We start from the raw sequence: 24,988 nt of genomic DNA on the forward strand, positions 1-24,988 counted from the left end.
GATAAAAACAATTTTATAGAAAAAATAATTATTTTGGCATCGCTTTATTCTGAGGACTATAACTTTTTTATTTTTTTGGTTATGATGCTATATGGCGGCTCGTTTTTTTGCGGGACAAGATGACGTTTTCAGCGGTACCATGGATATTTATATCCGTCTTTTTGTTCGGCGGTATGATAATAAAGCGTTGTTTTTTGGCTCTTTTTTTTTTTTTCTTCTTACGGTGTTCACTGAAGGGGTTAACTAGTGGGGCAGTTTTATAGGTTGGGTCGTTAGGGATGCGGCGATACTAAATATGTGTACTTTTATTGTTTTTTTGTTTGTTTTTTTTTAGATAAAGAAATGTATTTATGGGAATAATATTTTTTTTTTTCTTCTTTATTTAGGAATTTTTTTATTTTTTTTTACACATGTGGAAATTTTTTTTTTTACTTTTTTACTTTGTCCCAGGGGGGACATCACAGATTGCCGATCTGACAGTTTGCACATCACTCTGTCAGATCGGCGATCTGACGTACAGCCGTGCAGGCTTACCAGCGCCTGCACGGCACCCGGAAGTACTCCCTGCAGGACCCGGATGCAGCCCCGCGGCCATTTTGGATCCGGGGACTGCAGGGAGGAGACGCTCGGTACAAGGTGAGTACATCGCCTTGTACCGATCGTCTCAGGGAACCCCGCAGGGAGCCCCCTCCCTGCGCGATGCTTCCCTGTACCGCCGGTACACTGCGATCATGTTTGATCGCAGTGTGCCGGGGGTTAATGTGCCGGGGGCGGTCCATGACCGCTCCTGGCACATAGTGCCGGATGTCAGCTGCGATAGGCAGCTGACACCCGGCTGCGAACGGCCGCGCTCCCCCCGCGAGCGCGGCCGATCGCTATGACGTACTATCCCGTCGGTGGGAATTAAGGCCCACCCCACCTCGACGGGATAGTACGTCATATGGGATTAAGGGGTTAAACTTCCATTACCAGATGACGGAGCTGATTGGGGGCTTGCTTTTTTTGTGGATTGAGTTGAAGCTTTTATTGGGAAGATTTTACATAAAGTTTGGGATCACATTTATTGGGCACTTTACACTGAGCACTCACTTTGGGGTTTCCATCTAAATCTCTGAGTGACGTGATTCAGATGAAACCCCCGAGGATTCCATTCACTATAATGAGGCAGCAGAGTTACTCTGCACTCCGTCGGTCCTCTGTTCACCTCTGTCCTTTTCAGAAGTGCACAAAACTGTGGCCGACAGCACTTTCATGCAATCCTAAAAAGACAGACACTGCCGGTTCACGGGTCCTATGGAGTCCACAGTGCCTCCATCTGCCTCATTATAGGGAATTCTGTCTGAATCACGTATTTCAGAGATTTACTGGCAAATTTCCTCTTCAGAGAAAAAGAGGACTTGAACTCTATAGCGCCACCTGTTGGAAGTAGCGATCCTACAAGTCACAATCAACCCTTTAACAAGTCTTGCTATATGACTTAGAATAAAAGCCAAATCAGTATCTCAATTTGGAGACACGGTGTTTCGGGCTGTTGGCCCTCGTCACTGCGAGGCATGAGAACTGATTTGGCTAGGTGAGAGGCTCTGGACTGGGGTCTAAGGGGTAAGGTTTATCCTTGTGGAGCGTGACATACCAGCTCTGGCTTGTCAAGGTATGGAGGCTTATTCGCCATGCTATGCTCCTCTGGGAAATTTAATATGCAAATTGCCTCTTCAGAGAAAAAAAGAGGACATAAACTCTATATCGCACTGCAGAGTATCAGATCAGGATCTGACAGGCAGGGAAGTAGGAGTGCCAGTGCCTTCTCTCAGCAGTGAGCGCTGCCCGTCCTCTGTCCTCAATCCTACAGTCTAGCTGACTGCACCTGTGCGGCCGCCCTGCCTGTGAATCCCAGCCCCGCAGTTGCAGCGCCCCAGAGTCCTGGTCGTTGCAGTACTGATGCTCCGCCGCTAAGGGGGGCTATGGTACGTCTGATGGCACTGAAGGGGTTCATCTGACCAGGTATCACAGACACCAATACATTTCACAGTCTGGCCTCCAGGGGGAGCTAAGGGTTCTATTTATTAGGCCACTCCTCACAATCTGGTAAAACTGGGGGTTAGGCAGGAAGTTAGGAGAGAAAGCTGACTGGGTTGGAACCAGGCAACACCTTGTGGCAGAGGGTGATGTAGGGGAAGATTCAGAGGGGTCCCTGTCAGGGGTGGGATCCTGACAGAGGCCTAGCAACCAGAGAGAACGTTACGGGACCGCGCCTGCACGATATAGCGGCGGTACCCCAAGAAAGGACAAGAAGCGAGGTATATTGTGCTGAGTGAGAAACGAGATCAACGCAACAAGGAGAATACCAGTAGGAGTCGTGCTGTAAGACGAGGCAACATCCTATTGAGGCGCATAACCGGTGGCCGGAACGCCGAGGAAGTATAGAGCTCCAAGCCAAACTTCAAACCTACGGCAGGACAGTCAGTTATAGGCGGGCTGTCTCACCCAAGTGACCTAGGAAGACACAGGGGGGTAACAACAGGAGTGGGGCGACGCTAGAGTCCCCGAAGAGCTCCGAGCCTCCCCGTCATACGGGTGCGTCCTACCATAAGATCTGGGGGACGTGGGAGAACATCAGAATCGAGTTGTGAGGGAACACGAGAAACAGACACAACAGTTGTGAGGACTATCCCGTGGTGCTCAGCAGGGAAGGACTACAACACACAAGCGCTAGCGGGTAGGCACAGATTTCCACCTGCAAAGGGAACTCTGGAGGTGCCATCGGACCGGCCAGGCTTGCGCAGCCCGGTTAACCGTATTCCGGATTGAGGATCCTGAAGCCTTCAGTAAAGAGTTAAAGAGACTGCAACCTGGTGTCCTCGTTATTTACTGCAACCTGCACCGCACCACCATAACATCATCACCATTCCCTCCACCTTCATTGTACGCCCCTCAGCAGGGTCACGGACCGGGTCTAGCCACCGTGACAACCCCAGAACAGAGACTCAGAGGCCCGGTACCGGGTACCCCTCGGCCCTGCGACAGTGGGGGCGCTACACAGTGTTCTCTGATTTATGCACACTGCGGGGCTGGGATTCACAGGCAGGGCGGCCGCACAGGTGCAGTCAGCTAGACTGCATATGAGGACGGCCAGCGCTCACTGCGCCTGCCCAAGGCATAACAAAAGAGCGCAGGCGCCGGCTGATTTCAAAACAGCGCTGAGGAGGCGGCGCCCGGCGCCAAGAAGATTTGAGTGACGGCTGTGTGGTGTCTGCAGCAGGGGGGGGAAAGGCCTGCCTCCAGGACTGAAGAAAGGTATTTAGGACAAATTACAAAACGGATTATTTCTGCAGTTACAGCACCAATAACTAAAAGAGCCACCTTGTCAGAATGCAGCATTACTGCTGCACAAGGTGGCTCTTTTAGTTTCAAATGCCTGGGGGGGGGGTGACAGGTTCCCTTTAACCTAAGGCTACGTTATCTGCAGTGAAGCTATGCTAGGCATAAAATGCAAATCTTTTACGAAAACGCTCCCATTTTTTACTAATGAGCCTCACGGAGACCTCACTTACCTGAGCTGGTGTTGCAACAGATTTGCACTCTGGTTCAGGGCAGTTTAGAGCATGAACTTGTCCATCCTTAATCTGTATTTCAAAGTAGTCTTTGAGACAGCAGTTACAGTACACATGCTGGCAGTCCTTAAAGTGGGTGCACTCACTGCCCAGCTTCTCCATAAAACAGATATTGCACAAGAACGGTTTGCTATCAAAAACCTTCTTCTCCTGAGCTTCATTGAAGACCAAGATGTATTTGACCAGGGCAGACACTGACTGCACGTCCTGTATGGCCCGTTTATCAGATGATCCTCTTTCCAATAAGACCCCATCGGCAGGGGTCTTTTCAGTGGGTTCCATACGGTTCTGTAAGCCATTGCTAGACAGCTCAATTTCATATGGAGATTTTATGTTCAAGTAATCAAGTGTCTCTTCCTTCAGAAACTGAATCCATGGGAACAAGACAACACATCCACTGTTCTCCTGCCATAGATCATCTAAGTGCTGACATAACAGAGTGAGCTGAAATAATAAAAATAAAAAATTGGATTAAAATAAGCAAAATAAGTACAAATATAATGTTAAATTAAGAATACTTGGGGCATGTACACTTATGTAGTCTAACTCAATATGAATTTTCATTCAATGTAACGTTGAGCTGTTAGTGTAACTGGAATGAAGACTAAAGGGGTTCAGCTCCCATACATTGTGCGATTACTCGCATTATACCACCTCCCCATGTAATGTTCCCTTGCGAAGGCTTCTTTATTGACCTCATGCCCACACTTTCAAAGGATATTATGGTGCAGGTCAAAACTGGAATGGAGGCTGGAATGGAGATCTATCCTCTTCAGAGATGAGTCCTGCTTTTGTTTTGAACAAAATGATTGCTGGTGAGAATCTGGAGACCATGTGGGCAATCCCATTAATAGGCCTTCACAAGTGAACATGAAAGCGCCTTAAGAGCCGTTTTTATCAACGCAACAATCTCAACCCATGTGTTGCTCTTGCTACTGTAAGCAGTTTCAGGGACCTAAATGTGCTACCATGGTGTCACGAGTATGTCAGAAGCTAAAGACAGTCGCACTGCATCTAGCTGCAGAAGGTCTCTGTGTTGGCTTTGCAGACACCTTCTTAACCCTTCTGACTCTTTGACCGAGTGGCAATCTTTCTCCAGCTCTAATTGACACATCTGGACCAGGGTGTTAATAGACTCCCAGACTGCTGCTGGGAATCGCCTGTGATACTTCAGTTTCCCCCTGTTTAAGCTTGGAGCTTTAGCAGTCAGCTATCTTCCTCTTTGGTGTTTGGAGGACATCTGTGTTACATCTCTGAGTCTACTCAAAATAAGAGTTCCCCTTGTTTGTCTATCCCATCTGTCTTTAGTTGTAGTGGGGATCAACTAGTGTTTATCCCGTCCTTCCGTTAAGCATATAATTAACATGTATATACATCCTGTGATTTTCATAAAACCATGACTTCTCTCCTTTGTAGTTGCAATTTTAATGTTGAGGAGTGTGTATAACTAGGATTACCTTCTAGTATACCTGCCCACAATTGCACTATTTTATGCATTTAATGGATTCAAATTTAAGGAAGGAGTTATGCTAAACTATTATTGTTTCCATAATTTTCCCTTTTAACTTCTTTTTTATGTCAAAACTCTCTAGTTTGGCAGTAATAGGTCACTTAGTATTTTTTTTTTTTCATGGCATAATGGCACATAAAAAAGCAGCTGGTTTAGTAAAAAAGCAAAACCTCGTGTGGTGAGGCTTATCTAAAATTTAAAACGTATTGCCTTCTACATATATGCATGAAAGAGCAAAAAAATCGTCTGAAGAAGTGCATCACAAAAATGTCATTGTGGGTATGCATGTGTTATATATTTTTTATATTCATCGGTATGCGTTTGTACTATGTATATGTGCACACGTAATGTGCAAATGTGTAATGTTAGCCCCCCCGCGTAAGCACAAAAAAATGCAGCGGGGGTCTCATGGCCTCATAAACCCTATTTGAGTTATTTGGCTTCTTTACTGAGAGGTCACCTAAAGGTCAGGCCAGTCAGCTGTGGATGTTAGATTCTGGTTTTATCCAGTTTTTTCTAGTTTACTGGCGCCCTTTTTTAGCCATTTTTTATTGGCTGTTGGTATGTTTGGCGCCTGATTTATATTATATAAACCCTGGTGTTTAGGGTTTTTATCATTCTGTCGGAGAAAGAAGAAAAGAAGAAGAAGTACCTTGAAGATGGAGAGTCTCCTTCAACAGCTCCTGACCAGAGCCGGTGCCGAGGGTGGAGTGGACTGGCTTCAGCGCTGCCTGGCTATAGAACCTCTTTCGGCGGCAGCTGAGTCGGTCCCTCATCCTCCAGAAGCTTCCTTCCAGCCGCCGTGTCAAACTTCCAGCCAGCCGCCGGGTCAAGTTCCCCTCCAGCCGCCGTGTCAAGCTCCCCTCCAGCCGCCGTGTCAAGCATCCTCGGTCCCGCCGGCATCTCCTGCTTCGGTGCGGCTTCAGAGACAGAGGGTCCCGTATTCCCCTTCAGCGTCGCCGCCTGCCTTTAGCCGCACCAGACAGGAAGTGAGGGGAAAGTCGCGGCGCCGCCCTCCTCGAAAGTCTCGCAGCCCAGCGCGAGACTTCCGCAACCAGCTTCAGGATAGAGCTCCGTCCTCATCAGCTGTTCCGGACGGGAGGCCCGCATCTCACCGCGGCCGTAAAAGCGCTGCGGTGCCAGCGGCTCCCGCAGCGGCAGCAGCTTCATCATCGGGGTTACACGCCATCATCCGGGAAGATCTGGTGACGTCCCAGTCGGAAGAAGAGGAGGAATCGCCGCTCGCAGCAGCTTCCCATGTGAGCTTGCCTAACTTGGAGGGCTCGAGCTCCAGCTGCTGCAGAGATCCAAGGACCGAACATCATTCATCGAGGGGTGAGACTAATAACCTATCTATGTCTGTCCCTCATTCACAGCTCACAAGTTTAATAAGGAAAGTGTTAGCTGACACCTTGAAGGAAGTTATTCCTTCTACTGCACGCACATCAGATGTGCCTAGCGCTGCGGTTTCTAGCGCATTACCCGCTAACACTATTCCTATTAACACATTTAAAGAAGCTCTGACATGCGAGCTATCTCCTTTGGGATTCCATTTGAGCTCTGCTGTTAAAGAGCTCATTTGGAATAATCAATATGTTGATATTTTTTCCCTACTACCTAGAAAGGATCAGCTTGTTAGATCAGATAAGAAGGATGATAAAAATGAGTCAGACGAATTTAAACGCACAAATTCTAAATCCTTTAACAATTGGGTACAAGCATTTGCCATTTTTGCTGCAGTACAGGGTGAAAAATCCCCCCATCTCTGCAGCAAATTATTTCAACACTTAGATATCATACTGGAAGCCTATCGGAATTTTGGCGGGTTCGCCTGGCTGAATTACGATGAGGCTTTCAGGCACAAATTGTCAGTTCATCCTGAGCTCCATTGGGGAGTGAAGGATATTGATTTGTGGATTAACCTTATGCTTCCACAAAGACATAATAATCCTAGGCAGACCCCCTCTAGCACTTTGAAACGTGGCGTTTGTTTCGCCTTCAATGATTCCTTTTGCAAGTGGAATAGCAATTGCAGATTCCGCCACGAATGTTCATTCTGTGGCAACTCACACCCTGTGGCCAAATGTTTCAGGAAACAAGCAGCTCAGCAGCCCTCTGCCAAGGAGCCCATTACAAAAAGCACAGACACCAGTGATTCTAGCAAACATGTCCCCATGGTTAAGCAGATTTCCAGATCAGGAGATCAGTGATTTGTTGTTTTCTGGTTTTTCTGAAGGATTTTTTGTGCCACAGTTTAAAGGGGAGGGCTGTTTGATTGCTTCTAATTTACCTTCTTTGAATGCCAACCCGGAGGTCGCTAGGGAAATTTTTTTTAATGAAATCCAGTTAGGCAGAGTCGCAGGCCCTTTTGAAACACCTCCGTTCCCTAACTTTCGTACATCTCCTTTGGGTATAGTTCCGAAGAAAGAGGAGGGCTCATTTAGACTAATTCATCACTTATCCCACCCATTGGGTTCATCTCTGAACGATGAGGTGGATAAGTCCTTAATTTCAGTATCTTACTCTTCATTTGATTCTGCATTGGAGATCCTTAGGAAATTCGGCTGCAATGCATTGATGTCCAAGTCGGATATTAAGTCGGCGTTTAGACTCCTCCCCGTCCACCAATCCGGTTTTAATTCGTTAGGTTTTTATTTTGATGATTGTTTCTTTTATGATAAGTGCTTGCCCATGGGTTTTTCCTTGTCCTGCTTCTATTTTGAAAGTTTTTCCTCTTTTCTTCATTGGGTCTTGCAAACTAATTGTAAAGATGCAGGTATCCTCCATTATCTAGACGATTTTTTATTTGTTGGCCCCTGTGGCTCCTCTACATGTGAGGACGCCCTTAATAAATGTATTCATATGTGCGAATTCTTCGGTATCCCTATCGCCCATGAAAAGACGGTTGGTTCTTCTCGATCCATTGAGTTTTTGGGAATTACTCTGGATTCGGAAAAAATGGAATCTCGACTTCCGGTGGAAAAAAATTTTAAACTTCGCTCTGCTTTATCTAATTTTTTGTCAAAAGAGAAGGTTACTCTTAAAGAAATTCAATCCTTGTTAGGATTGTTGAATTTTGCAGTTCGGGTTATTCCAATTGGGCGGGCGTTTTGTAGAAGTTTATATGATGCCACGAAAGGTGTATCTTCACCCCACTCTCATATTAGGATTTGCTCTGCACTAAAAGAAGATGCCAGAATATGGCTCTCCTTTTTATCAGAGCATAACGGTAGATCCTTGTGGCAAGCATCATTTGTGTCAGCTGATTCTTTCCCGTTTCTCTTTTCTGTTGACAAGCATCTCGGCGGTAGTATCCTTTTTGCTTCCCATTGGATTTATTTCCATTGGCCAGCGAATTGGGTGTCTGAGCGGTTCGTTTCTAATTTTACAGTCCTAGAAATTTTTTCTATTTTTGCCGGAATTTACACTTGCGGGTCTCTAATGCAGAATTCCAGAATTTTATTTCTTTCCTCTAACCAGGCGGTGGTTTTTGCCATTAATACTTTATCTTCTAAGAATACACTTGTAGCCAAAATATTGAGACAATTGGTTTTTCTATGCCTAAAAAATAATATATGGCTGAAGGCTAAGCTGGGTCAGAGTAAGCTTATAAGTTTAACGGACTCTTTGCTTAATCGTCAGTGGTCAAATTTTTTTCTGCAGGTTCCCAGTGCGGACTCAGAAGCAACCCTCTTATCCCCTTCAATCTGGGACGTGATTACACTTTAATACCGCATTTTATTAAAAATTCATTATCCGAAAGATCATGGGCTGATTATTCAGCCGCATGGCGTAACTGGAATAATTTTTGCGAGTTAAATTATTTTGATCCTTTGGTTTCGAACCCTATGGCAGCGCTCCAATTTGCTGCTGACATGGCCCAGAGGGGTCTGTCGTACTCCGCAATAGCGAAATGCCTTGCGGGAGTTTCTTTTTTCCTGAAACTTTCAGGTAGCATTCCTTTAACCAATCTATTTCCGGTGAAACAGTTTTTGAAGGGCCTCAAAAAGTCTAATTTTATGCCTGATACTAGAAGACCTATATCTCTATTGCTGCTCAAAGATTTATGCTCTAGTCTCATTCACGTCTGTTTGAATTCTGAAGAGGCGCTATTATTTAGCGCTATTTTTTCTTTATCATTTTTCGGTGCACTGCGGATTGGCGAAGTAGTGTCTGCTAAAAAATCTAAACCTTCAGGACTCATTTTATCCGATATTCAAATTCATGAAGCCTTTTTAATCCTTTTTATTAGGACATCAAAGACGGATCAGTTAGGCAGAGGTGCTAGGTTGAAAATTAATGCAGTCTCTGATCCGGCCATCTGCCCAGTACATAGGCTGTCTATTTGGTTTCAAACTAGACCTTTAAGTCAAGGCCCATTGTTTATTCATAGGGACTTATCACCGGTCACTGTATTCCAATTTAATTTTATCCTGAAGAAGTGTCTGACTTTTTTGAATTTAAAACATTTGAAAATTACTTCCCATTCTTTTAGAATCGGAGCGGCTACTGAGGCCTCTAGGGCCGGACTTTCTGAGTCTGGAATAAAGGAATTGGGTAGATGGAACTCCAAAAGATTCAAACTGTATATCAGACATGACCTTTATGATTATTAATTATCGATTTTCTTTTAGGTCCGTTAGTTATCTGGATAGTCGGACATTCTTTTGTCTTCTGGGCCCGGAAGAGGGTTAGTCAGCGAATTTACACAGAGAACTTATCTTTTAATCCTTCAGTTATTCAGGTTTGGTGGCTTGGAGTTCGAGGTTTAAAATGGTTTTCCCTGGTTGCTCAAGTTAAAAAATGGCTAGGAGAATACCCTTCTCCCGATTTAATTATTTTTCATGTCTATGGTAATGATCTCGGAAAAATCAGGACCGTGGACTTGTTAGCTACTATGAGATCAGATATTATCGGTTTTAGGCAAATTTTGCCTCATACGTCTTTTGTTTTTTCCGAGATCGTTCCCAGACTATTATGGCATATTAACCGTTTTTCTTTCTTGGAGAAAATACGCAAAAGAGTGAACAAATCGATGGAGAAATTTTTTCCTTTGATTTCAGGGTTCTTTTTTAGGCATTCCGATTTAGAAGGTTTTTTACCAGGACTTTATAGGCGTGATCTAGTTCATTTATCGGATATCGGCTTGGACATTTTTAACCTTGACCTGCAGTCGATTATTGAAAGATGGCTGTGTGGTGGTGGGGGGGGCCATGTCTCGTTGAGACCTGGCCTGGTGGGAAAATCACCCATGTATGGGTGGATTGGTTTACTAGAGAAGTATGGAACTTTGGTTTTAAGAGATGAGTATATTTATTGGTATTTATTTAACTTATGTAACCCTAAATAAACTACACGGCCATTTTTTATCCACATTAAAAGTGTTTGGTGTCTTTTTTGTATGAATGGGTTTTGTGAGGCCATGTACTAGCATGTGATGCACTGCCTGAGACTGGATAGTGTGAAGAACTCTTCTGACTGACAACGCAAAGATTATTGGGCGCTGCTGTCAGTGTGTGCGGCACAGTGGCAGACACCAGTGCTCTGAAACATGTGGTTGGGAGAGGGTGGTGATTTCCGAGCGCGGGATCTATTATAACACTATGTAACAGGAGTGTGCGATTACTTATCCATTTATGAAATGATTATTTTATTGATTTATTATAATAAAATATAAAATAAAATATAATGGTGGAGGGGGTTAATCTGTGATTGTAAACTGGGGGTGAATGATTTCTTATTATGTTATTGGGAGATAGTAGGGCAGCACTACAGAATTTAGCTGCATATACACAAGTAATATGAGCCCCTCGTGTCAGCTGCTGATATCATCATTGTAGGGGTTCATGTAAAAAGGTTGTCTGGGGTAAATGTAAAGTTGCCAAGGGACTTGAATTTCTCAAAAATACCAAAATCAGTGATACACACCTACTGGATTCAGCAGGCACTTGCAGTAATGCCATCACCATTCACCAGCCAGCGAATGAATTAATTCACCAGCAGATCTCATGTGATTTAAACAGCAGAAAAATATGTTTTGTGTGATCTAATAGAGAGTATATAACATTTTTTTGGCATAAAAAAAGTTACAAATAATGGGGCATGCCACGTCTGTGTTGTTATTTGTGACTATTTTTCTCCCAACAATCCGAGTACTTTTTTAAAAAAAAATGAATTATGGATGTATTCTTCTATAGAAACTCTGCTTTACAAGAGGCCTAAGAGACCACCCCTTCATATAAACAGCCTGTTAGTATAATAAATGAAAAGTAACCTGTCTTGGTGAAAGCCACTTGCAACTTAGTGTAAAGTTCGGGGGCGCAGCGGATGGGTAATCTGGGGGAAGTTCAAAGTTCAGCACAATGGGTGGCAGAAAGGACACAGCGTTCTCAAAGTTGTCCACAAGAGAGTTTGTTGCACTGTTGCCTGCAGAAAATATAACAACAAAATAATATTTAGCATTTAAATTATAGAATATATGACAGAATATTTCATTCATTTTCTTAAATATAATCTATATGGCTTATACAAAACAAAGATATATACTTATTTATGTCACAAAACATCCTCTTTTAGGCTATGTTCACACGTCGCTTTTTTGCTGTGCTTTTTTTCTGCAGGGAAAACCTGCTCTCTTGGCAGTAAAGAAGCTGCTTACCATTAGCAGGTTTTGCTGTGCATTTTTTTGCTGCTTTTTTTGTTGTCTGTTGTGCATGCTGATAAAGTTTAGTGACCCTCTAAAAAATATTATGCAACGTCCTTAGGTTTTTGCACAAAAAATGCAGGAAACCCTGATACCTGCATTTTTTGCACTTATTCATTGTTTTCTATGGTAACAAAATGCTGCAAATACGCTGAAAGAAGTGACATGCTGCAGTTTTCCAATTCAGTCAAAACCAATGTGTGTGCATGAGATTTTGGAAATTTCATAGCTTTTGCTGGTGCTGTAAAACACAGCTTAAAATTTGCATTAAAAAATGCAGCAGAAACACAACGTGTGAACATAGCCTTAAATTATACAACCATCACACATCTGACCGTGCACTTATCAATACTTAGTGTAAAGCAGCAGTAGCACACTTGTGCAGTGAGGAGGCAGTGACCCACAAAGTTCCAACACAAGATCTCTTTAATGTGTTACTTCACGGCATTAAATGTACAATTCACACACAAGTGCATATAATAATAGTGTCCATTTCACAGCACTACATATTACATAGCATCCTTTAGACTACAGTCACTAAACACGCTGGACCTCCCTTTGACCAGTTACCATGGGCGAATGCACTGCCATGTTAATGTCTCTTTACTCACATCACAACACAGTCCATGATATCCTCCAGATCCAACCCGGGAACCATATCTTCCTTTAACCAGTTGACGTGGGCGTCTGCACCGCTGTGTACGCTGTGGGTGCCTGCACCGCTGTGTACGCTGTGGGTGCCAGACCTTTCGGCTGCCTTGACTGTTCTGCTTCGCTTGCTTGTGTCACTTCACACACAGCCAGCGCTCAGTGGTGCCTCCTACTCTGCACTCTCCAAACACCAGTCTCACAATGACATTACACCTGACACCCAAAACCCTTTACTGAGGGGCTTTTACCAAAGAAACCTGTGGCCTTCAGCCACAAGGAAAACCCCGGCCTGAAATTAAACAAACTGCACGACTACCATCCTGCAATCTGTTTCACAGCACAATATCCCAGAGCAGGTTTCCCAACATCTGCCTTGGACACCAGCATGTCTAAGACTAACACTTACTTTTATTTTTTCTAGTCTGTATTGCAGCCACCGCCCGTGACTGCCATGCACTCCTATGGCCTTCATCTGTCTCCATGCACAACCTGGGGAGAGCACACAGTAACCCCTACCTGTGACATCGGTCACTGCCTCACATTAGTTACTATTTTTATACTCTTCGTTTCAATACACATGTTAAATCTTAGTTAATAATAATAACAATCTTTATTTTTATATAGCGCTAACATATTCCGCAGCGCTTTACAGACATCATCATTACTGTCCCCAATGGGGCCCTCAATCTAAATTCCCTATCAGTATGTCTTTGGAATGTGGGAGGAACCCGGAGGAAACCCACACAAACACAGAGAGAACATACAAACTCTTTGCAGATGTTGTCCTTGGTGGGACAGCTGTCTCTCTAATCATTAGCACCAGGCACACGATACATGTACTTTCGTCCTAACATGTGGACGCAAAAGCAACACTTCAAACAGAATAATTCTCGTCTACAGGAGGTAAGTGCTGGCTAGGGTTATGCAAGATGAGGAACCTAGCGGCTGGCATAAGGTATTGTCACAGTCATATCAAACTTCGTGACCATCAAAAGTGCCATTGTGAGTGATATAAGTGGCATTGAGAGTGATATTAGAGGCATTGTGAGTGATATTAGAGGCATTGTGAGTGATATTAGAGGCATTGTGAGTGATATATGTGGCATTGTGAGTGATATATGTGTCATTGTGAGTGATATTAGAGGCATTGTGAGTGATATTAGAGGCATTGTGAGTGATCTAAGTGGCATTGTGAGTGATATTGGAGGCATTGTTAGTGATATTAGAGGCATTGTGAGTGATACTGGAGGCATTGTGAGTGATATATGTGGCATTGTGAGTGATATATGTGGCATTGTGAGTGATATTGGAGGCATTGTGAGTGATATTCGAGGCATTGGGAGTGATATTAGAGGCATTGTGAGTGATGTAAGTGGCATTGTGAGTGATATTAGAGGCATTGTGAGTGATATGAGTGGCATTGTGAGTGATATTGGAGGCATTGTGAGTGATATTAGAGGCATTGTGAGTGATATATGTGGCATTGTGAGTGATATTGGAGGCATTGTGAGTGATATTAGAGGCATTGTGAGTGATATTAGAGGAATTGTGAGTGATATTAGAGGCATTGTGAGTGATATTCGAGGCATTGGGAGTGATATTAGAGGCATTGTGAGTGATGTAAGTGGCATTGTGAGTGATATTAGAGGCATTGTGAGTGATATTAGAGGCATTGTGAGTGATATTAGAGGCATTGTGAGTGATATTAGAGGAATTGTGAGTGATATTAGAGGCATTGTGAGTGATATAAGAGGCATTGTGAGTGATATTAGAGGCATTGTGAGTGATATAAGAGGCATTGTGAGTGATGTTAGAGGCATTGTGAGTGATATAAGTGGCATTGTGAGTGATGTAAGTGGAATTGTGAGTGATATTAGAGACAATGTGAGTGATATTAGATGCATTGTGAGTGATATTAGAGGCATTGTGAGTGATATTAGAGACATTGTGGTACAGTAGATCTGTTGCAGATCATTGAAGGTATTGGGAAAGTTGGGAGCAAAGAAGATATGAACACCTTCAGGTATTTTAATATTTATTTGTATTTTTGGCTTAACACTATTTCTCTAATTGAGTGAGTTTATTCTAACAGTTTAACGTGTATGGGGCCTTCTGAATCTCCCTGTACAGATGGTGTCAGGGAAGAAAATGACCAGCACATTGGATTACCAATGGCAGATCCCATGCCTTTTGGTGGAGTCTAGCAGCTACCCTCTCGGAGAACACAGGAGCGATCAGCCAAGCATTCCTGTGTATGGGAGAAGCTAGCTAAAGACCAAATAATCATTTGGCTGATAGATATGGAATGTCTTTCGAAGGGGGTCTTGACTGAGAATCCGATAGCAAGCTTGTTCAGAACAAAGAGTTTACAACTCAGTGCTGCCGAATTATTTCACTACCAGGCTTTCATTGCTCTCTAATTGTAGACTTTACATGAAAAGCTATTTCACATTTCTTACTCACTTTTTATATATACTAAAAAATCTGATGGTATCTCTAGACATATTTGAATTTGCCCTTCAAGAGCAGCGTCGATCCTCCTAAATTCATGTTCAGGGTATATACTGGTAAGGGCTAATAGTTCATCCTCTTGTGCCTCTCGGTCTTCTCTTGACATTGGTTATCTGTTGCAATAAAAAAAAACACATTTCTATAATAAAAAAAAATACATTTGTAATAGATTTTATTAAGGTCATCCTTCATTAGACCAGATTTAGTGTTTAGGAGTATTTTAGTAGCATTCATTTTGTTCTAAAATGCTAGTAGCATATTGTCAAATATGAAAATGAGCATAAATGTAACTTATCATTTTGGGTTTCCAATAGAACTTTGAAGACTTCTGGGTAAATGGCCCCTCAATATTGTATTAAATACTAAACAAAATTAAAAAGATACAGTACAGACCAAAAGTTTGGACACACCTTCTCATTTAAAGATATTCCTGTATTTTCATGACTATGAAAATTGTAAATTCACACTGATGGCATCAAATCTATTAATTAACCCATGTGGAATTATATACTTAACAAAAAAGTGATGAGCTTCAAGAGGTAGTCCCCAGAAATGGTTTTCACTTCACAGATGTGCCCTGTCAGGTTTAATAAGTGGGATTTCTTGCCTTATAAATGGGGTTGGGACCATCAGCTGTGTTGAGCAGAAGTCTGGTGGATACACAGCTGATAGTCCTACTGAATAGACTGTTAGAATTTGTATTATGGCAAGAAAAAAGCAGCTAAGTAAAGAAAATTGAGTGGCCATCATTACTTTAAGAAATGAAGGTTAGTCAGTCCGAAAAATTGGGAAAACTTTGAATGTGTCCCCAAGTGCAGTTGCAAAAACCATCAAGCGCTACAAAGAAACTGGCTCACATGAGGACCGCCCCAGTAAAGGAAGACCAAGAGTCATCTCTGCTTCTGAGGATAAGTTTACCCGAGCCACCAGCCTCAGAAATCGCAGGTTAACAGCAGCTCAGATTTGAGACCAGGCAATGCCACACAGAGTTCTAGCAGCAGACACATCTCTACAACAACTGTTAAGAGGAGACTTTGTGCAGCAGGCCTTCATGGTAAAATAGCTGCTAGGAAACCACTGCTAAAGACAGGCAACAAGCAGAAGAGACTTGTTTAGGCTAAAGAACACAAGGAATGGACATTAGACCAGTGGAAATTTGTGCTTTGGTCTGATGAGTCCAAATTTGAGATCTTTGGTTCCAACCACTGTGTCTTTGTGCGACGCAGAAAAGGTGAAAGGATGGACTCTACATGCCTAGTTCCCACCGTGAAGCATGGAGGAGGAGGTGTGATGGTGTGGGGGTGCTTTGCTGGTGACACTGTTGGGGATTTATTCAAAATTGAAGGCATACTGAACCAGCATGGCTACCACAGCATCTTGCAGCAGCATGCTATTCCATCCGGTTTGCGTTTAGTTGGACCATCATTTATTTTTCAACAGGACAATGACCCCGAACACACCTCCAGGCTGTGTAAGAGCTATTTGACCAAGAAGGAGAGTGATGGGGTGCTATGCCAGATGACCTGGCCTCCACAGTCACCAGACCTGAGCCCAATCGAGATGGTTTGGGGTGAGCTGGACAGCAGAGTGAAGGCAAAAGGGCCATCAAGTGCTAGGCATCTCTGGGAACTCCTTCAAGATTGTTGGAAGACCATTTACGGTGATTACCTCTTGAAGCTCATCAAGAGAATGCCAAGAGTGTGCAAAGCAGTCATCAAAGCAAAAGGTGGCTACTTAGTAGAACCTAGAATATAAGACATATTTTCAGTTGTCTCACACTTTTTTGTTAAGTATATAATTCCACATGTGTTAATTCACAGTTTTGATGCCTTCAGTGTGAATTTACAATTTTCATAGTCATGAAAATACAGAAAAATCTTTAAATGAGGTGTCCAAACTTTTGCTCTGTACTGTATATAAAGAATTCCATAAAAACATACTTAAAACTGCTAGCATTTTTACACGGACTTTAAAATCAGCAATTAGCAAAAGTGATGGGAGGATCTTACGTGAAAGCAATAACCCAAAAATTGATGGGAGAGAAAATAAAGGTAAGGAGCAAGAATTCCTTACAAATGTGACCAGACAGAGCCAAATTAAGGATACGTGTGATTTCATCAAAATGTGAAAACCTGGTATATTTTGTTTTTTCCTACTTAATAAGAAGAGACTGATTATTTCTTCCTAGTCTTGTTTTTATATCTTTGTGAAGTTCAACACGGTATTGCTGTCTTGAAAGTAAGGGCCGGATTATCAGGTTTTGGGCTATCAAATGCTGTATACAGGGATTATACACTTCTGAACACTGAAATTGCAACACCAAGAAGGATAAGTCTCACCATACCCATGAGAGCATTTCACGGTCCTTCTTGGAGCTACAGTACAACATCAACACTGAGCAATGTGTGTGTGTGTATATATATATATATATATATATATATATATATATATATATATATATATATATATATATATATATATATGTAAGGAGGTGGAACACAAGAAGAGTCCGGGGGCGGTTACCTTCTCTGCTCCGTGCCTGGAACCATTCAGCTGTGCTACAGGTTCCCCGGGGGGCAGACTTAGAGACTGGGACAGGAAGGAAGCCGGGCAGAGAGTGGGAAAGGCGCACGCACAAGTGGCAGAGCAGTGTGTGCAGCGGTCAGGGCAGTTGGCAGCTGCGCTCCGGGGAGGAGAGAGGGCTCACGGTCAGAGGACAAATGCAGGGAGATTGCCCAGAAAGACTGCATCTTGTGAGTACATGAAAGCAGACTCTGCTGTGACTGGAGAGGGGCGCCTTGACACCCGTGCAGAGACAGTGGCCCGTGCAGAGACAGTGGCCCGTGCAGAGACAGTGGCCCGTGCAGAGACTGTGACCCATGGTACCCACGATATCAGTGCAGAGCCCCTGATTCCTGTTAAGAGACTTAATAATAGACTGAGCATCGTTTTCCCAGAATAGGCCGTGCTGCAAAAGCTAAAGACTCAGAGGCTGTGCATGTCACATTAACTCCCGAAACCCCAGCCAGCGGGCTCCTAGAGACTACTCAGCCCATGGACAACAGAGGGACGACAAGTGCCGCTGTTTCTCGGCCCCTACGTTGGAGAAGACGACCCAAATCAATGTAACACTGAGCTGTTATTGAACCTGAAATGTGCAACCCCATATCATAATGCCAAGTGTAGGAAAATTGTTTTGTTCACTCATGGTATTGCCTACATTGTCTCCAGATGAATCTCCGGCTATCATTGTGTTTAAGACACAACCAGGACTCATTGTTGAAAAGGGTAGACCTTCATTCTTCAGACAGCCATTAATAACCTCAGTATGCCTAGGCATAGAAATGCATGTGTTTCTGTATGCGACACTCATACTAGATATTTTATAAATTGACTTTTTTTTGGGGGGGGGTTTCATTTTTTCATCATTTACATATCATTAACATGTTTATAGACTCTGTGATTGCCATAATTCCACGACTTTGCCTTCCTGCTGTTACAATTTCAATGTTGAAGAGTGTAGTTTCAGGGTATGTGCACACGTCAGGATTTCTTGCAGAAATTTCCTGAAGAAAACCGGAAATTTTCTGCAAAAAATCCGCCTTTTTTGTTTTGCGTTTTTTTCCCGTTTTTTTCATGTTTTTTTTTAGCATTTTGCAAGCGTAATTAGCTTGCAGAATGCTAAAGTTTTCCAAGCGATCTGTAGCATCGCTTGGAAAACTGACTGACAGGTTGGTCACACTTGTCAAACATAGTGTTTGACAAGTGTGACCAACTTTTTACTATTGATGCTGCCTATGCAGCATCAATAGTAAAAAGATATCATGTTAAAAATAATAAAAAAATACAAATAAAAAAATGGTTATACTCACCCTCTGCAGACAGCTGATCTCCTCAGCGGCTTCCGTTCCTATAGATGATGTGTGCAGGACCTGCGATGACGTCGCGGTCACGTGACCGCGACGTCATCGCAGGTCCTTCACACACATCATCTATAGGAACGGAAGCGGCAGCATGCACCGCTGAGGCGGGAAGACTCCGGGGGCCATCGAAGGTGAGTATATGAGTATTTTTTATTTTAATTCTTTTTTTTTACCAATTATATGGTGCCCAGTCCGTGGAGGAGAGTCTCCTCTCCTCCACCCTGGGTACCAACCGCACATAATCTGCTGACTTCCCGCATGGTGTGCACAGCCCCGTGCGGGAAGTAAGCAGATCAATGCTTTCCTAGGTGTGCGGAATCCCCGCAATTCCGCAAATTTAATGAACATGTTGCTTATTTTTCCGCGATGCGATTTTTTTGCGGAAAAAAATGCAACATTTGCACAAGAAATGCGGAATACACTGTATAATAGGAGGCATATGTAAGCGTTTTTTCGCGTTTTTATAGCGAAAAAACGCGAAAAATATTTAACGTGTGCACATGGCCTCAAGGGGACTTTCACCAGTTTGATAGTAATGGCCTTTCCTTGGGATAGGTCATCAATATCAGATCAGTGTGTGTCTACCATCTGGCAAACCCACTGGCACTTCAAACATCTATGGTGTTTGGTGTGGGGTCACCCACCAATCTGATATTGGTAACCTATCTCAATATCAAATTGGTGAAAAACCTCTTTAATTTGAGATTGTGTAACCTTAGCAGGTTACAGGTATAACATCAGTATGGATGTGCTGTATACAATTTGTGTACCGCTAACCTTGTTTCAGAATTAAAAAGCGGCACATGTAAAATAAATGCATTAACCTTGAAATGCTGTTGTTGCAAATTGCTGATAGTAATAGTATATTAAAATTGAATATTACTACTGATTACATGCTTGTAGTTGTCAATTTCATCCTAAATTTCCAGGAGGAATACCAGAGGAACACAAAATGCAGTCTGCTAAGAAAAGATACTCCACCATCATTGTTTTATGGGGAATTCAACTATTTCCTGAAACAGTGAGATGAGGAGAGTCGGCAGGAAGGTGTTTTAAATAACAAAATATTATCATAAAAAATAACATAAGATAAAAAAAAGCAGAAAAAAATATTAAACTGCATCCTGTTGCTTTCCGACATGTTTTGTCTGAACATGTGCAGAGATGCATATCTGTTATCCTGGCCATTTATCTGGTGCACTATACACACATTTGCTACTGGGAATTGTATATTCACTGACAATACAGTATTTCACTGTATTACATAAGCCTTCCACACGTAATAACCTAAGGAAGTAAAAACCAGTTCCGCAGGTTAGTTGCTTAGTAACAAGTGACAGGCGGATAAGACACATACACAGTGATCATACCGCTTCAACCTCGGAGATAATGATTTGTAAAATAGAACAACCTCTTTATAAATAAACTGGTACCAAAGAGCATAACGCCCAGTGACAAAGCATTGGCACTGGCTGCCATTGAATAATAATGGACTTGGAATGCGCTATTGGTGGTTTTCTAGACTTATATATCTAAGGCTATGCATGAAAAAAACAGTGGCAAAAAAGCAGTGTGTGAGCAAGCTCTAAAATGGAATCATTCCGTGATGAAAACTTCTGTAAACTTCTATCCTAAATTTATGAATAATATTATAAAAACATAGTGCAGATTGCAAATTAAATTAAATGTAAATAATGTACAGTTGCAAGTTATAGGAATTACCTAGATTTCGGTTTTGACTCACTGCTTTTTTTCTAGCCCTTTCCAGTTTTTTTATTTTATTTATTAAATTGCATAAGAAACAACAGAGCCCTAAGGCCCTAAGTGGGCCACATTACTAATTAACCGAATGTAAAATAGTACAATGTCCATGAAGATCGTCATAGGAATATGATGTAACTTCTGGACATAAAAATCATAACGCCCATTCCAGCTTTATGTTTCTTTACTACATCTTTTCAGGCCTTCTCAAAGGTATTTACCTCGAGGCAAGATTCACACTAAGTAAGCTCTCTAAGTCTTGGTGCCCATGACAGCGTATTCGATCCTAGTGCTATGTGATAAAACATTGGGTCACAATCGGACCAATGTTATTCTATGGGGCCGTGCACATGCCGTGCTCCTTGGCATGTCGGGCTTGACATGTAAATCTCCACAAGGAGACACATTACCCCTTGGATTCCGTACAAACGCCTCTCACCCAGCCAAACCAGATCTCACACTTTGCACTGATGAGGGGCAGCACCCCGAAACACAGTGTCTGCATATTGAGATTTTTGTTTTGGTTTTTATCCTAAGTCATGTGACAAGGCTCGTTAAAGGGTCAATATTTACTTTTAGGATTCCTTCTTCCTATAGGTGGCACTAGAGTTCTAGTTCTCTGTCTTTCTGAAGAGACAATTTGCATATTTCCCAGAGGAGCATTGCAAGGCTTAAACGTCTCCTCACCTTGGCATGCCAGGTTTGACTTGTTATGCTCCACAAAGAGAAACGTTACCATTTGGATTCCATTTTCTAATAATTCCGCTAAGTTATTGCCTTCTCACCAAACTGCTTGCCTATTGTCCTGTAGCTCATCTCATCCTTGTGCAGGTCTACAATTTTGTTTCTGGTATCCTTAGACAGCTCTTTGGTCTTGGCCATGGTGGAGAGGTTGAAATGTGATTAACTGCGCGGACAGCTATCTTTTATACAAGTGATTAGTTTAAACAGGTGCAATTAGTACAAGTAATGAGTGCAGAGTTTTCTTCTTAGGGCTCATTTCCACATGCGAGGCACACGTCCGTATCTCGCATGTGGAAACCAAGCTGTGGAGCCGGCACTCCAGAGCGGAGCGTGCGGCTCCATGTGTTCCTATGTGGCCGCACGCTCCGCTCCCAAGTGCCGGCACCAGAGCTTGGTTTCCACATGCGAGATACGGACGTGTTTCTCGCAAATGGAAACAAGCCCTTAAGGAAAAACTAACAAGTCTGTGAGAGCCAGAATTCTTTCTGGCTGGTAGGTGATCAAATACTTATTTCATGCAATAAAATTCTATTTAATTAATTAAAAATAATACAATGTGATTTTCTGGTTTTTATTTTTAGATTCTGTCTCTCACAGTAGAAGTTTACCTACGATACAAATTATAGACCTCTCCATTCTTTGTAGGTGGGAAAACTTGCAAAATTGGCAGTATATCAAATACTTATTTTCCCAACTGTACATGCAAATCACCTAAGTGAAACACTGAGAAGCCAGCTTTCGCCAGAGTTCGCATCTCTGCTTCAGGAAAATGGCCGCCGCGATCTCCATCTGTGCACGTGCGGCATCCCGCGGCCATTTTCCTGAAACCCCGGGCAGCAGAGCGCTCCATCTGCGCACACGCGGCCACAGGAAGATGGCCGCCTCCACCGATCACCAGGGGAATAGCGCAGATCGCGCTCTTTTCCCTCCCCTGTGCAGTGGATTCTGGACTTGGGCATGCGCAAACCACTACGCCACCAACGGAAAAATAAGCAAGATCTGGGGGAAGACACCACGCCCATCTGACCAGACCAGCCTGATTGACAGGCGAAAACGACTACTTTGGTAACGTATTTCGGCAGCATAGGTGGGGAATCGGGGTCCACAAAATACACTATTGTAATGCACAGCTCAGGCCCTATTTAACAGTATTTTTATCTCATACGGAAAAAACGGGGTGACAGGTTCCCTTTAAGTTGTCTTAGTCATACCATAATATTTTTTTCATCAATTGCAAATCTAGGAAAAAATTGGATGTGTTTCACAAATAAACTAAGCATGTCTTTAAAGCACTTTGCAAGATATGCTTACTAAAATGCGTCAGAATTCTGTCAAAATAATAAGCAAAGAGTACAGGATATATTTCCAATCCATTCTTTGTCTTAAGGTACCTTCACACTAGGCGACTTTCCAACGATAACGCTAGCGATCCGTGACGTTGCAGTGTCCTGGATAGCGATATCGTTGTGTTTGACACGCAGTAGCGATCTGGATCCTGCTGTGATATCGCTGGTCGGAGCTAGAAGTCCAGAACTTTATTTGGTCGTCAGATCGGCGTGTATCGTCGTGTTTGACAGCAAAAGCAACGATGTCAGCAATGTTTTACAGTGGTAACCAGGGTAAATATCTGGTTACTAAGCGCAGGGCCGTGCTTAGTAACCCGATGTTTACCCTGGTTACCATTGTAAAAGTAAAAAAAAACCACACATACTCACATTCTGGTGCCCGGCGTCCGCTTCCCTGCACTCCTCCTGCATCCTGTGTAAGTGCCGGCCGTAAAGCAGAGCGGTGACGTCACCGCTCTGCTCTGTGGGAGATGCCGGAGATGTTCGGCGCTGACACAGGATGCAGGAGGAGTGCAGGGAAGCGGACGCCGGGCACCGGAATGTGAGTATGTGTGTTTTTTTTTTTACTTTTACAATGGTAACCAGGGTAAACATCGGGTTACTAAGCGCGGCCCTGCGCTTAGTAACCCGATGTTTACCCTGGTTACCCGGGGACCTCGGCATCGTTGGTCGCTGGAGAGCCGTCTGTGTGACAGCTCTCCAGCGACCACACAACGATGAAACAGGGCGCTGCAGCGATCGGCATCGTTGTCTGTATCGCTGCAGCGTCGCTTAGTGTGAAGGTACCTTTAGGCACTTGGCATTTTATGTGGAAATGTAGTAATATTGATATTGTAATTCTCTTCATACTGCTCCTTTTCCTGGTATCAGTGAATAGGAGGCTGGCCTAATAGCTGTCACAAGTCACATTTTATTACAGTTGTATTAACTCATCCCCTTGAGCTAAACCACAGCACAAGTGTCGCCTGTCTAGATCGTTTGCTCTGACATATCAGCCAATTTATATTCTCCTTCCATTACATAATGCAAAGATTTGAAAAATGATGAACAACTGAAATGCAAAGTACAAACATTTTACATAACTTTTCATTAATAATTCAGCTTTATTTTTATAACATTTTTAAAAAAATATTCAGAGAGTATAGTCTTCTGCTAATTAGCTACTCACCGTTCTTTATTGCTGCCCTCGTAGATGTCAGATTTCCCTTTAACCTGTCACACAATGTCTTGAAGTGTTCGTGTGTCTCAATAGGGAGGCAGACTGTGAACTGTACAGAAGAGGCTTTACGTTAGAGAGCTCTAACAGCGATCCACAGGGCGAAGCCCAACTAAGAGCACGTGACCAAAGGCTGGCTAAGGCTTAAGGCGACAGTGATATGTATTACTACAGATTACAACAGGACGCGAGTCACTAGCCGTGTTACTTGTTGAGACACACATTTAGGAAAAAGACATTATGAAATAAAGAAAGTGGGAATAATTATTCACCCCTGTATAGATATAGATATAGATAGATAGATAGATAGATATAGACTTTAACAACGACAGAATTTTTCGTTCTGAAAATCGTGTTTGATTTTCAGCACTTCCCATTTTGTATGTTTGCTGTTTCTTTATCCTTAAAGGGTATACAGGTTGGAAAAAATTGTCACCTATTCACAGGTTAGATAATAATGTCTAGATGGGTGGGGCTCTAACATCTCAGACCCCACCGATCTGAAGAACAGGGCACTTTTAGGCTATGTGCACACATTGCGGATTGATGTGCGGATTTTTCCGCACTGTTTTTGCAAAATCCGCAAGTAAACCACACTGCGGATTACCCGCAGATTTGCAGCAGATTTACCGTGGTTTTTGTGCGTTTTTTGTGCGGATTCCACCTGCAGTTTTACACCTGCGGATTCCTATTGAGAAGATGTAAACCGCTGCGGAATCCGCACAAAGAATTGACATGCTGCGGAAAAAACACAGCTGTGTTTCCGCACGTTTTCTTTCTGTAGCATGTGCACTGCGGATTTAGTTTTCTATACGTTTACATGGTACTGTACAACGCATGGAAAACAGCTGCAGATCTGCAGCAGCAAATCCGCAACATGTGCACATAGCCTTATCCCTATTAGAGTGGAGTGGCAGTGTGCATGCTCAATCACTGCTCCATTTATTTGCTATTGCACTGCTGATTTCGCAATCCCATAGCACTAAATGAATGTGCTACATTCTATTAGTGC

At 43.0% G+C, this 24,988-nt stretch overlaps 2 protein-coding genes across 2 annotated transcripts in view; both read right to left on the reverse strand.

Moving 5' to 3' along the window:
* The window catches only part of LOC143776448 (E3 ubiquitin-protein ligase RNF14-like), a 97,474-nt gene extending 73,471 nt beyond the window's left edge, over window positions 1–24,003 (reverse strand). Inside the window, exon 1 of the mRNA XM_077265857.1 lies at window positions 23,929–24,003. The gene's annotated coding sequence lies outside the window, so the exon portion shown is untranslated. The remainder of the gene's footprint in view (window positions 1–23,928) is intronic.
* Window positions 1–24,028, reverse strand: part of LOC143776450 (E3 ubiquitin-protein ligase RNF14-like) — a 44,213-nt gene extending 20,185 nt beyond the window's left edge. Inside the window, exons 1-4 of the mRNA XM_077265861.1 lie at window positions 23,929–24,028; window positions 14,939–15,099; window positions 11,396–11,547; window positions 3,552–4,055 (exon numbers count right to left, since the gene is read on the reverse strand). Of these exons, the coding sequence (XP_077121976.1) occupies window positions 3,552–4,055; window positions 11,396–11,547; window positions 14,939–15,092 (810 nt within the window). The 5' untranslated portion in view covers window positions 15,093–15,099; window positions 23,929–24,028. The remainder of the gene's footprint in view (window positions 1–3,551; window positions 4,056–11,395; window positions 11,548–14,938; window positions 15,100–23,928) is intronic.
* Window positions 24,029–24,988: the final 960 nt, after the last annotated feature.

This window comes from Ranitomeya variabilis, chromosome 5 (assembly GCF_051348905.1).
Source record: "Ranitomeya variabilis isolate aRanVar5 chromosome 5, aRanVar5.hap1, whole genome shotgun sequence".
Lineage (NCBI taxonomy): Eukaryota > Metazoa > Chordata > Amphibia > Anura > Dendrobatidae > Ranitomeya > Ranitomeya variabilis.